Source organism: Nelumbo lutea, chromosome 1 (genome assembly GCF_056320005.1).
Source record: "Nelumbo lutea isolate HS-2025 chromosome 1, American lotus-T2T, whole genome shotgun sequence".
Lineage (NCBI taxonomy): Eukaryota > Viridiplantae > Streptophyta > Magnoliopsida > Proteales > Nelumbonaceae > Nelumbo > Nelumbo lutea.
In genome coordinates, this window is record NC_142684.1 from 10,710,073 (window position 1) to 10,724,562 (window position 14,490).

General features: G+C 37.0%; 1 protein-coding gene and 1 pseudogene across 1 annotated transcript; one reads left to right on the forward strand and one right to left on the reverse strand.

The window, feature by feature from the left end:
• Window positions 1-1,624: 1,624 nt before the first annotated feature.
• Window positions 1,625-7,923, forward strand: LOC148873490 (uncharacterized; annotated as a pseudogene).
• A 1,442-nt stretch (window positions 7,924-9,365) lies between these two features.
• ATSPO22 (Tetratricopeptide repeat (TPR)-like superfamily protein) lies at window positions 9,366-13,249 on the reverse strand. Its single transcript, XM_088942336.1, has 5 exons — window positions 11,825-13,249; window positions 11,516-11,705; window positions 11,392-11,424; window positions 10,650-11,270; window positions 9,366-10,483 (listed from the first exon to the last, which is right to left on the reverse strand). The coding sequence occupies exons 1-5, from the start codon at window positions 13,138-13,140 to the stop codon at window positions 9,815-9,817; spliced, it is 2,829 nt and encodes a 942-aa protein (XP_088798462.1). The 5' UTR covers window positions 13,141-13,249; the 3' UTR covers window positions 9,366-9,814.
• Window positions 13,250-14,490: the final 1,241 nt, after the last annotated feature.

Here is a 14,490-nt window from a genome sequence, read left to right on the forward strand (position 1 = left end):
GGAACCGACCTCAAAACTGACAAGGCTAGAACCAACCTTCACAGGGTAACCAAATCAACCTATGCTCACCCCTAATGGTTAGGTTGGGATTGGGTTGGTCTTGGTTTGGGTTTGGGTTAGCCCAATTTCTTCATTTCTTTTTGCTTTAAAAAGAAAAGGCAAAAAGGCGTTCTACTCATGCCAAGACATTAGAAATTGATTAAAACATCTTCTCAACATCACTACAATTCAAAATTGAATTGGAAGGTGTAGCAAGAATTGGTTTTTCAATGGTTTTATTGGCTTTTCCAAATAAACTCAATGAAAGGACAAAAACGGCAAATGAGGTTTTTAAAACTTTAAATGGATCACATGAGATGTGGCATGTTAATGGTTCTTAATGCCTCCGAATGTTTTATTCCAATTAGGTTGGCCCATAGCGCAATGGGCATATTTAATTCCATTTTAAAACCTTAGTATATGTTCAAATCTTTTAACCTAAGAATTATCATTCACAATGGTGGAAAGAAGCCTTAAATATATTAGAAGAGATAAAACAATTGTTTTAAGAAAACAAATATTGAAGGGAAGTAAAGGCTGTAGAAGAACCAATGTTTTAAAAATTGGGCCGAAGACAACCAGTTTTTGCCTATAAGTCATGGATTGTTGGTTCAACCATTCGGATCGAATGGGTCAAACTGTTCCACATCATAACCCTATATATAGCTAAATACAAACATACATACATACAATCATATGTGTGTAAGCATATATTTTATCCATAAATAATAATATTCTACATGTAATATAAGTGTTGTTTTATATTTAATTTATGCTTTTAGTACAAATTTAATTTTTATATATAGAAATGCAAAGAAATTGTGATTTGAGGCCAAAACAGTTTTTTTTTTTTGAAAAAATAGAGAGACAAGGCGCTTACAGCTCCTTGGAATGCATAGATCTCAAAAAGTTACCTTAAAAAAAAAAAAAACCACCCCAATTGGACATCAGAACATAAAGTTATGGCCTTCAAAAATTTGCATACATATTTAGTGTGCAATTAGTGACTCAGTCACTTGGTTGAATGGGTCAATGGTTCAATTACTTGAATCAGACAATTTTTTACCAAGTCAATAGTTTTGACCAGTTGTTGGAAATAGTACTGACCCATAAAATATACCCAATTTGCTGATTATTTATATGTAGCTTTGCAACAGAAAAAATACATTAATAAGAACGAATAGGGAAAATGCAAGCGAGAGATGCAACCTCACCCAATTGGGTGAGTATGCATTAAAGACGATTATATGCTAACTTTACAGCACATCTAAGCATTCCCAATGCAAGGTTGGGATGTGGTGTGGGGCGTGCTCCATGGCGAGCCAATTCCAAATCCTCTAATTAACCGAAGTTTTACTATTACCGTGTTTAGGGGATAGAACTCAAAATAAGTGGTTTTGACATGCCATTAAACCATAAATTTGGCTATTTCAAAATCCAACCAACTAATTGATAAATACACCATTTTTGCTATTACATTTGAATCTAGATTAATTGAATATCAGGTTGTGAAATTAATGAAAACGGGCACCTAGTGATAAAATATATGGAACTCACAGTGAGGAGTTGAGTGTTTGTGGATCCGATGTACTTTATGATTGGTGTAGAGCATTATAGGTGCCACAACATGCTGAATAGCTATTGCCCATTCTGGCGTTCTGTCAAGGTGATTGTGGATGTTCAACAATTAAGATAAAACAATGACTGGTTTTAGTATTTATTAGAAATCTCAGAAGGAATTTAAAAAATTTCCCCTTTATGTATTCTTTGGTATCATAGAATTTGGTAAAAATTAAAAACTGATATTTAAAATGAGAAAAACATTGGATGTTGCATCAAAAATATTTCTACCTGAACATTTTGGTTGATCAATACAAATTGATGGAAAATGTGTTGTTATATCACATAAGAGAGCCAAATTGATTATTGATCTTTATAGTTGAAATTTGAAACGTCAAATTTGATGTTTCAGGTAAAAACAGCAATATGTATCATCCCAAAACATTTTAAGTACAATTTTGTATTAATCCACCCAAAAACATTTCAAGTAAAAAAAGCAATGATACCAAACACAATCAATATAGGAATGAATTCAAATTCAATAATACTCCAAGCACAACCTACTATCCACATTTCATTTATCATTCAAAAGTGATTTTTCTTTTAAAAAAAGAAGAGCCCATAGGCTAATTCATTTAAACTAATCATCAACAAGCAAAGCTAAAGAGTAATGACCAAGTGATCGTCCGAGAGACAGTACAACCATGTTTTTTAGGAGGCCTTTTACAAGTACACGGGTGGCCTTGTTACCTGTACGTGGTATGAGGGGGATAATTAATGGTGGGGAGAAGCCCCAGCAGAATCTCCCCGCAGTTGGCGATGATAGAGTTAATAATGCGCCAAAGGAGTTGGGTTCGATTTCATAGTTTTCTCCCTTTTCTTCACCAGATTTTTAAGCCTGTTCTTGGCTTACAGTTAAATGTTAGAAAATTTTCAAAATTTAATCTTTCATAAGTAATTATTTTTCAATGCCACTATATTTCTAAGCGAACAAAACAAGGCCTAAAAGGAAAAAGCAATGCAACATAACTTTTGGGATGATCCCTGAGGCTGCATTTGTTTTTGGTGCAAATGTAAATCGACATGTAAAATGGATTGACATAAAACTTCATTCGTGGTTTGCATTTTCATGTGTTTGTTTTTAGTGTAAGGTTTACATCTAAAGTCGATGTAAATCTTCCATTACTTGAGTTTTTCATCGATAATCGAAGAGGACAGAATCTGCAACTAAGTTGGAGAGTGCGACCTTTGACTCTCCAATTCTGCAAACTGCAACAAAGAAACCTCCACCCTCTCAGCTCGCACCTGAAAACCTTCTGTGAAACCCCCTGTCGTGGCCCTTTTCATCATTCTTCTTAGAGCTTCGGTCACACATATGAAAAGGAAGGGGGAAAGGGATCCCCTTGCCTTAACCCCTAGAACTCCTAAAGCGACCACAGAAAACCCCATTTACCAGGACTGAGAACAAGGGAGTAGTCACACATATTTTCATCCAATTCCACCATTTAGAACCAAAATTCATTCTTCTTAGGATGCAAGGAATTGCCAGTTGACATGATCATAAACCTTCTCAAAATCAATTTTACAGAGCAGCCCAGCCCTCCCACTTCCCAGTCTTGTATCTATCATCTCATTTGCTACTAACACTCCATCTACCATGAGTCTACCCACCACAAAAGCACCTTGAGTTTTCTGAGATTAGGGTCCCCATCACTAGTTTGAGCCTCTTAGACAGAACCCAGAACATATCATCTTATATCTTGGATTTGGTTTTATTTCTGAAAGAGTTTCAAGACATCCAAATGATTCATATAAGAAGGCAGTACACTGACATTGTGAGGCACTGAACCAAAGCATACATATACTTTATTTATTCATTTATTTTTTAATTTTTCTGTACTCTTGTTTGTGTTTGGGGTTGGACTGATGGTAAGTTTTGTATCAAGTGTAGATCCTAGGAAGTGGGAGATCCATATTAGGGGATGGATCTTTTATACATTCTTTCTTGCTCTCTTTTTAGAAAGATAACTGCTTCTTTTGTATCTATCATATGTAATTACTCATTACCATAAAGTTATGCATATTAAAAACAGTAATTACATAGCTTCTTTGACTTGATTTTTACACTTGCGGCCCATTCGCTTTTCAGTAAGTTACTTATTTGGGTAAGTTTTTCCTGGGAAACATTTACTCAGATAAGTGTATTTACTCATGTTCTTATATTTCTCAGGTAAATAAGGCAACAACCACTTTATCTATAAAAATCCATTATTAAAAGTGGCATTTTTGTCTCATTCAAGTATTGACAATTTTTCCCCTATGTGAGAAAATTATTTATCCACCTAGGAGATGGGTATTACTTTCATGGATAAGTGGTATCCAAGAAAATAAATTTTCCCTCATCCCCACATAAAGCTGAAAAAATGACATGGGATTCTTGGTCAATAGGAACCAAAATCCTATTGACCAACTTTCAACCCTCTCCAAATCAAAAAAAAAGAACGTCCCCTTGGTCCTTTCTTGAGGGAGTTTTATTGGCTATTCAACAAGAGCCAAGAACAATGGGCTTCTTTGGAACACGGAATATGGGTTTCATGCACCAAGAGCTTATTGAGATTCTTAGCTATGCTATGGTTATAACTGTATGATGCTCTATCTTTACTTGGTCTATATTTCGTTACAAGAAAATTTAAGTTATATTTGCACAAATCACAAGGATGCTCATAAGAGTACCAATACATGTTGAACATATACAGGTGGGATCAACTTGTAGGAAAATTCATAGAATGACTACTAATCAAGTATATTGTAACATTTTTTACAGAACTTCCGATGGTCAACTTCTCAGGGATAAGGTGGTTATCATTACCCAAACCCAAACTTGTATGCATCAGAACTGTTAAGGATATGAATGTTTGTTCTTCTGTCTTAAAAATCCATAGTACATCACTACAGATTAAAATAAAATAAAAAAAATCCACAATACATCACATACCCAGAATATGGTGTGTGGGACCCACCTGTATAAACAGAATTCCCTTAGTATTACACAGGAAATGCATCCCTTTTTCTATAATCTTGTGGGGAGAAGTGATAGGATCATGCAGACAACCTATTGATGCACTTTTGAATCACAGCCCCTGAATAAAACTGACTTAGCTTGGACAACCTATCGATTCATTTTGGCAATACAAGATTCCCTAGGGAAAACCATCAAAGAGCAGGCAGATCAACTTATTTGTAGACCTAGAAATTGACATCTTATTTTCCTTTCAATTTTATAACATCTGAATTTATGTTACAGAAAAATCATATTTTTACATCAGGAGCCTCAGGGACTAATGCTGCTGTTTTTAGAGGTGCCTTAAGAGCTGAGAAACCAGAACTACTTACTGTTATCTTACCTCGGTCTGAAAATGCAACCCCCTGAGAGTCAGGAATTACTTTCTAAGGTAATTATGCTTCCTCCTTGTAATTGACACCAACATATGTGCAGTTAAACTACTTTTCTCGTGCCTCCAATTTTCACTGAATCAGGAAAATATCTTTTCTGAAAAAACCAAGAGTTAGAACATAGGAAATAATACATGACCTAGGATTTTTTCCTATTGTATTCTAAACTGATATTGCACTAAATACATATCCATAAATGTTTTAGAACCTAGAAGCTAGCTACCATTTTCATGCCCTTATCTCAACTGTCTGATTCAATCGTTTGACATGATGCCAAAAATGAACATGCAATAAGGAAAATATGGGAAAATATATCAAGTAACAACAGAATCTAAATATACAAAACCTCTGATCTGGTTATTTGAATGGTTCGCTGACCAGATTTCAAGTTTTCAATGCTTGGACAGGTTGAGATAGAGCTAATTCAACAAACCAATGTTTTAAAAGCGCAAGGGCATTTTGCACTCGAGGCACAAAGTGCATGCCATTTTGAAGCAAGATGCAAAAAGGCAATAAATAAATAACAGTTAAAAAATTCAAAAAAAAAAACAAAAAATACTAAACATAATAGTAATTCAAATATAAACTTAAACTTTAAAATAAATGTGTTAAAAGAAAACTATTAACTCAAATTAAGATACATAAACATAACATATAAAACATATTTAAAATGAAAATTTAAAAATAAAATCAAACATAACATATAAAACATATTCAAGCATGAAAACTCCCAATCTCTTTATTCTCTTCCCAATTTCACTACTTCAAATAACTGATGTGATGTTAAACGTTATGTATCCCTAATTCTACGAAATGCCTTTGTACCAAACCCCTCAAGGCAAGCTCAAACAAGTCCATATCAGGGTCTTAAATTCTTAATCCCCATTAAAAATTGATTTTATAACTCTAATTGTCTTTAAAAATCTTTTATTAACATGAATGAATAAGCAACATTAGCAGCACCGGACTAGCAGGCTAGGATGCTTTATAGTGTTGTCTCTTGGATCGTAATTGCACATTTCCATATAAAAACCCTTTCCGTTGTTTTCGTGGGAGTATATCGGTTTTTGGGAGAGAAGAAAACCTTGCATTTCTATTTTATAAGTGATACTTTGAAGAAAGCCTTGCATTTCTATTTTACAAGTGACACTTTGATCATCATAGTATTGTCTTATTTGCCTTTTTTGAAGAGTTTATTTGTTACCCAAAACAACCCCTTGATTGTTCAGCCTTATTCACTGAATGAATCAAATAGTAGACACTCTCTTTGTATAAAACTTTTTACAAGTGAATTATCTTTACATTGTCCATTTTGAAACAACTGTCACAGTTATGTCTGTTTTTTCTGGTTTTATGGAGTAACATAATGCATACAGATTGATTTCAATTGAATGCAGTATAGAAATTTTATCTTTATGTTTATGTGGGTTACCAAACAAAGCCAGGAAGTGGATGTTTTAGTGCAGGGAGTAGCTAAAATTTAATTACCTACATAAAGCCAGGGTGAAAAGATTTGTTAGGTTCTATCTTAAATTTTATCTGACGTGTCAGAACACTGTTGGAGTTTGAGAGTGACCACTTTGGGGGGGGGGGGGGATGAGGGCCCCTGTATTTTCCTTAGTTGCAAAGGCTGTGGCAGGATGCTATATTTAGTCTCTGACCCTTTTTTTTTCTTTTGGGTTTTCAGGTAAAGAATGTCATACAGAACCCAAACCACACAATGATCATCTTCCATTGATAGAAGCAAGCATGTGTGTTGAAGCTCCATTGTACTAGTCAGTGTTCCTTCTTCCTTGTAGCTAATCTGTCCGAATTTCTAATACGAATTTCCTTGTTGCTACCTTAAGAGTTGTTTGTAACTTTTTTATATTCATTAATAAAATATTTCAGTTACCTATCAAACAAAACATGTGAAAGAGTGGGTCAGATTATTAATAGACCCTACATAAGAGATTTGTAAGAATTAAATCAGATGATTGTAAAATTCATTTAGAATTTGGGACATGGTATGCTTTTGGGTTAAAACTCATTTAGAATCTCATGTTGAACTTTTCCTAGCCTGTGCATCATTTGCAAATGGTGAACAATACATTATGCTCCTCCGTTGGGTTTTTTAGGCACATAGGTTTCTCCTTTCTTTTTTTTTGTTTCTTTTCTTTTGTTTCTTTTTTTTTTTATATATATATGATAATTTCATGGGTATTATCTACCATCCACATTAGATGTTTCTAGTTGCCATTTTATTTACATTAATTAAAAAAGTCGTTACCTCTTGCATGCTTTATTCTTTGTTTCATTTCCTTCAGCCCCCAGAAAACATATTATTAGGAAATAAAACCACTTTGAAGCTGCAATGCTTCTAGAACAATCCTGCAATGCTGTAATGATGTTATAGTTGCTGCAACCAGTGCTTCTAAGATCAACTTGTCTATTGAATTCTGAACTTCGGGTTTCTTAGAATTGGTTGCAGCTGCTGCGATGGCTTGAGACCAGTTTTTTTCAGAATTTTCTTTTCCTCTTTCCTTTGTAGCCCCCCATTTTGCTTCATCTCTCTTCCTAATTGTGGTAATTACTGTGCTATGTGATGAACCAATGACAGGCTGTGTAACATGGACATCATCTCACAAGTGCAACATGTCATTTGTTTTGCCTTCCATGACAGTAAATTGCTGATGGAAACATGTCAAGAAGCAAAAATCCCGAGGAAAATCGTGACTCTTTTCCACTTGGACCGAGAGAGACCAACTGTTGGTTTTCTTCTGATTTTTTGTTTTTTATGTAAGCATTGGATTGTAGAATCTATACAATAGGAGAGGCAAGGGAATAAATTGTTCGCCTCTGTTTCCACATTTATTTATAGAGGTAGAACAGGGGTCCATTTGTTCATATTTTTCAGCTTCATTGGTAGATTGAAGAGGGATAAAGTGATCATTTGTTATTGATTTTTTTTTTACAAAATGATAGAAAATATGAAAATAGAAGCTGTTACAGTGTTATTACAGTGATAAACAAAAGCATATGGTCCAAATCAGTCTTCCCCACCAATTTTTTTTATTCAATTGCTACTATATTATTACTTGAGGATATTATGAAAATAGAAGCTGTTACAGTGTTATTGCAGTGATAAACAAAATCATATGGTCCAAATAAGTCTCCCCCACCAATTTTTTTATTCAATTGCTACTATATTATTATTTGAGGATAAGATGAAGATACTCTAGGTGGAACTCTATATACATAAAATGAGATGATCATCCCAATATTCTCTTAAAGCTCCCAACTCCCAAGCGCAACTATATATTACTGTCTTTTTTAGTGCAACTATATGGCTGTGTTTGTTTCTCCATAAAATGGGAATACAATTTTTTGGGCTAAAATAATTTCAGCTATTACTATTCCCCCTCCTAGCAAATCAAAACATTGTTTTTCACTCCTAGTTTGTTTTGATGTAATTATGTAAATGGCAAAACAAAGTTCTCATTGTAGAATGGGGAGGTGGAAATATAGCTCAAATATTTTAACCTGAAATTTTTTGCCCATTTTACAATGAAAAGGTCTACAAATATAGAGCCTGTTTCTTTTAGAATGTTTAAACCAAAGATTGTCCCTTACACAGTCCGCCCCTCCCATGAACCAAATCCTCCCCTCAGTTTATCCAAACGAATAGTCCAGTACGAGATGTTTTGTCCTAAGTTGCAGTGTGTTACTTATTACCAAAAAAAATGGGTTACTTGTTGAAGACTTTGTTCCATTTCATTTTGGACAGGCCAAGAAGTTGGCCCATTGGAGAATGGAGCTTGGTTTAATCTGTCCATTCAGAATCTGTTTCCAGGAAGGTGCTGCCTATTCATGGTCTTGTCAATTATCCTTGACCTCACCACTACATGTTTTCTCTTAAAACATTCGTGAAGACCTTTTGGACCTGCTCGAGTATTCAATCAGGAAAGCAAGGTTGATGTCAAGGTTGTCCACGCTTCAAGCCCAATGGGCTTTCATGTGAAGTGCTTGAATACTGTTAAGCTTTAATTCTCTAATATGCCCCCTCATTGAGCTTAAAAGAACCGTTCAAGTTAAAAACTTAAGCTGTTAGGTGAGGTCACTGAATAGGTTTTTACTCTTTAACAGCTGTCTCGTAAAATGAAATCTGATCTGGACTTTACAAGTAATGGAAAAGTCTTTTTAAGTCATTCTCAAAAGAACTTCATTTGCTCCAAAATGAAAGAAATACGAAACCATCATAAGATTTAGCAATGTCAACCGAAAGATTTGGGATGTATTTTTCTACTATTTTATCACCTCAACAACCCTACCAATTCTTGGGCGAAAAAAGGTTCTGAATTCCAATGCCATTTGTAGGCTGAAAATTAACAACTGAGCTCACCTCATTAGTACACAAAATCTGTACAAGAAATTACAAGAGCTAAATGGCTCACCTTGGAAAATGATGGTATAACATGTGGAATCAGGGAACATATCCACAAGGAGAATCCCAGAGTATTCTTTACTTTTAAAACCATTCTAGCCAACTAGTCTGATCAGACTTTACCATTTAATGGCATGACCATACCCACATCAAACCCCAAGGCTAAGCTAGTACTTCCAGTTCCAGCCCATTTCCAGGTTTAGCAGGCCAGGGCTGGCCAGTATAGCTAGCAAGCAAGTATAGACCCCAGTTTTGCAGCCAGAGCCATAGTTTTATGTATGTATTTTACAAATTGCAATGAACACGTAACCTGTATAAACAAAGCAAACTAAGAAAAAGTTAAGACCTTTCACCAGCATCAGCATCTCCAGCAGCAGCATCATGGCTGTAGAATTTCTTATCAAATCCAGCAACAAATTCCTCCATGCAGCTCCTATAACCCACCATCCCTGGAATGTATTGGGCAAGCTCCAATCCAATCTTCATCCATCTCCTTGCAACGCCAACTTGTCCAAGTCGCACCGGCAATGCAGCGCGATTCCATGCAGTAATTACAAGCCACTTCCCTTCCTCAATGGGATATTCCCCCTCCTTTAAACCCACCATGATCCGGCATGCTTGCTTATACATGCTATATGCTTCATCATCTGCCTCAGACTTGTGGAAGCTTGAGAGCCCAATGAGCTTCCGGATGATAAGGGCAATATTTTGGTAATCAGGGGAGGGTGAAGCGAGGAGGGCCGTCAGGCAGGAGTTGAGAGCAAAATTGGCTACATCAGGATTGGACCGTGGGCCCTGTGTAGCAATGAGGCCAAGCTGGAGGAGGTATTGGGGAGAGCAAGCCTTTGAGGAGGCAAAGCTCTTTATCAAGTGAAGCTGTTTGGGACCCGGATCACCTAGCCTGCCATATAGATCGTAAGCGTTGAGTGTGTGGATGAAGAAGAATCTGGGCTCAATGTTAAACTGAAGGTCACTGGGTAGGTGCCTGGATGAGCTTGACGTTAGGATCTGCAGCCATTACCAAAGAATCAATGTAATCATCAAGCATGAATTACGAGTACGACGTTAAAGAGGTATTGTTTTGCTAATTCTGTGTCAATTCACTAGATTCAAGTATCAGTAAATCACTTCAACGAAAACAAATTAAAAAGGTGTCATAATCTTTAGACCAGACCTTCCCAGCTCTATCGAGCAGTTCGATTGCGCGCTTTACATCTGAATCCAGAAATGAACCACTTTTTTCCTTCTCTGAGGCAATCTTGGCAGATACACACAATATCAAAGACTTACAAACCATGTCAACGTTCTCATCTACTTCCCCTTCCAATGTAGCACCGTAGAATTCTGAAGCCAACTGTAAGAACTCTGCACATAATTCATAATTCTTCTCTCTCCCATTTCTCGTCCCAATATTCCACGAATTCATCGCGAACCAATTCCTTTCGCGCTTGCCAACCTCCCCTTTACCGAAGAAGCATTCATGGCCAAGATCGGACATCCGACTCTGGGTTCGTTTCATGAATTTTAGGATCTCAGACTCATTGTTTGGTTCTCGGGCAAGGATTGTGATTAGGGTGCGGAATACTACAACTTCTGGTGTCGGCATTGGTTTTCCGGGGGAGTAGAAGTTGAGGAGATTAGCTAATGAGGCAACAGCAACTGGAAGGACTCCACACGCTATGGCTTCATGGCCTGAGAGGGTGAGAAAGTCTGGAGTGAAGTCAATGCAGGTCGGCATTGCATGCATCTGATTGATGGCACCAGTTTCGTCATTCTTTTGCAGATAGATCTTGAACTGCATCCACGAAATGAAACTTGGGTTTGTTTACAATTTTACATTGCTTAAAAGTAGTTGTATCCAAAATTTTACAGGAGAGAGAGAGAGAGAGAGAGAGAGAGAGAGAGAGAGAGAGGACCTTGAGGAAAAAGCAGGAAATGTTGGGATCAAGCTACAAAATTGTCAAAGAACACATTAAATTAGGAGAATGGTCCATATTGGTGATTGACAACAGAGTTTAGAAATGGATCTGATGTGAATACCTTGTTAGCCTGGTCGATGAATTCTTCAGCCTGATCAAGCTGGGAGAGACCGAGGTGGCAGAGACACAGGACTCTGAAACATTTTGCACGGAGAACTCTATGTTCCATGTCCCGTGGTACGTAGAGCAATGACATCTCGAACATCTCTGCGCTCATCTCGTAATCTTTCGATCGAAAATGATCTGCTCCGCTGTGATTTATAGAAACAAAAAGTGGCAGAAAATTTAGAAGAAAAGAAACTAGATGTGGGGTCAGTTGGTGGTTTTATAAGCCCTCTGTTCTGCGCACATTAGAAGGTTTGAAACTTACCAGTTCCACAAGACCGCGTGCATTGCCGTTCTCTCCTTCGCCACTGTCTCTCCGGCAAAAAGAGCCACCACCCTCTCGTCGGAAACCAACTCTGCCACCACGTTCGCCCTCAGACGTGAACCATCACCGCCGCTGCCGATTATCCTGTGGACTACCCTCACTGCAGCTGCAGCGCTGACGTGGCACCTCCCCAACAATTCCAGAAACACTCCTTTAGCAGTCTCTGCTCCTGCTACACCGGCCGCCTGAAAATAAGCTTCAATCGCCGAAACCCAAATGCCCTCCGGGATCCCCTTATTTACCGCTAAGCTCTTCAGTTCCTTTTCGGCTTCTTTGCATTTCTCCAATCCCAGCCAAGCCTTCATCGCCAACACTGGCAAGCTCGGATGTTGGTCCTCGCTACCATCACCCTTTCTCAAAACCCTAATGCATTTTAAGACGCTCTCGAACTCTTCTCCCTGCAAGTGTGCGGCAGCCATAAAACGAAGACACTTGGATCTGAGTGTCTTCAAAGCTAGGGCTTCATCCGTCCTACTAACGGCCCTCAAACCCTTCTCACAGAGGTCTAGAGCTTCGTTCATCAACTTCAAAGCGTCGTTAAGAGCGGATGCCTGATTCTGCGACAGAACGAGCTTGCCAAATACCATATACTGGTTCGCTAAGGTTTTGTAGCTCTCCGAATATCCAAATAACATATTTTTGGACCGATTGAGTAACATAAGAGAGAGGTTTCGATCGGAGACTTCCCATGCAGTGCGTGATCTCGCTATGTTCAGATCTAAGAGAAGCTTTCGTTCTCCACTGTCAGAAATTTCATTTATCTCGACCTTAGATGTTAGATCGGTGGCTTTCTCGAAGCAATTTGCAGCAAGATCGTATTTCTTCATATCGTGCCAGATCAAACCTGCTTTATAGAAGAAAGAGGCGGATTTGAATGCAGGAGATGGAATTCCTTTCACATCTTGGCCTAAAAGCAGCAGATCAGCTGAGATCTGACGGAGCTTCGCCAGGTCTTCGCTGACCTTCACTTGGGTCGCCGAAGATCGTATTCCAATGGCATTTGATAGGTCGACACAGGCGTTCCACAGACGGTAGCTTAGCTTCCATATCTGAAGCTTACTGGAATTCGACAACGGAGCGACGGTGCTTAATCGAGAGATACTTTTCTGAAGCTTCAAGCAAACCTTCTCTGGCAATGAATGTTCAAGGGAGAGACCTTCGGCTTCTTTGATCAAAACTTCGATTTCTTCTAGTATCTGAGATTGAGATTCATGACTACTTAGCCGAATCTCCGGCGAAAGTTCGGAGATCTTCATTTTTGGCGGGAAATAGTTGCGGAGACGTTTGGAGGGAAAGAACGTTGGTTATAACTTCTTAGCCAAGACAGTTTGAAATTTGAAATGGTCGAAGGGTGAGAGTGATTTCTGCCCTTCATGGGCCGGACAGGCTTTGGGTGCATGTCAATTTAGAGGTATCAATTGGATTGGATTTGTTCCAATCCGATCCATTCGAATGTGAGTCCACTTACAAATGGATTGGACCCAATTCAGTCCAAATCCAATACAAACCAAATTCAATCCAAATCAAATGAAATATCAAAAATTATATAAAATTATTTTTGGCATTGAAAAAATACTTTTGTAAAAGTATTTTCATAAAGGTGCTTTTACAATAGCACTTTATTGAAAGTATTTCGTACAGAAGCACATTTAGAAAAGTACTTCCATAGACCTTTATAAAAGTACTTTTGTAAAAGTGCTTTTATAAAAGTACTTCCATAAAAATGCTTTCATAAAAGTTATTTTGTAAAAATACTTTCATAAATGTATTTTTATAAAAGTATTTTTGCAAATGTGTTTTTATAAAAATACTTCCATAAAAATGCTTTCATAAAAGTGCTTTTGAAAGTTCTTGCATAAAAGTGCTTTTATAAAAGTACTTTCATAAAAGTATTTTTATAAAAAAGCTTCCATAAAAGTGCTTTCACAAAAGTACTTTTATAAAAGTACTTTCATAAAAGTTTTTTGTAAAAGTGATTTCATAAAAATATTTTTGTAAAAGTACTTCTAAGTGCTTTCATAAAAGTACTTTTGTAAAAATGCTTTCGTAAAATTACTTTTCATAAAATTATTTTTATAAAAGTGCTTTTGTAAAAGTGTTTTCATAAAAGTGCTTTCATAAAAGTACTTTCATAAAAGTAATTTTATTTTGGCTTCAGTTTTGATTGATTTCAAATTGGACAAGGGTTTGGCCTCATGATCGGGTTATTAGAAATTTGCTTTAGGTCCAATTCAAACCAATAAGAATATAGACAATTTTATTTTAAATTGGCACAATCCAATAATTATAATGAACTGTCCAAATCCAATTTAATAAGGTTTGGATCGGATTGGATCCAAACCAAAACCAATCGATTAACACCCCTACATGTCATTCATATAGGCTAGACTGGACCTAAGGTATTGGGCCCTAGATCAACTCACAAATCTGTAAATCTAATATGGGCCCAAAATAGGATAGACCTAAAAACAAAAACCCATCAGGCCCAAGCCTGAAAATTTTGTGGGGTGGGGCAGGGCGGAGCAAGCTTGGTGACGAGGCTAGAAATGATTGCCACTACCCTACCTGCACTATAAACATGGCATAGCAGTCGAATTAGGATGAAC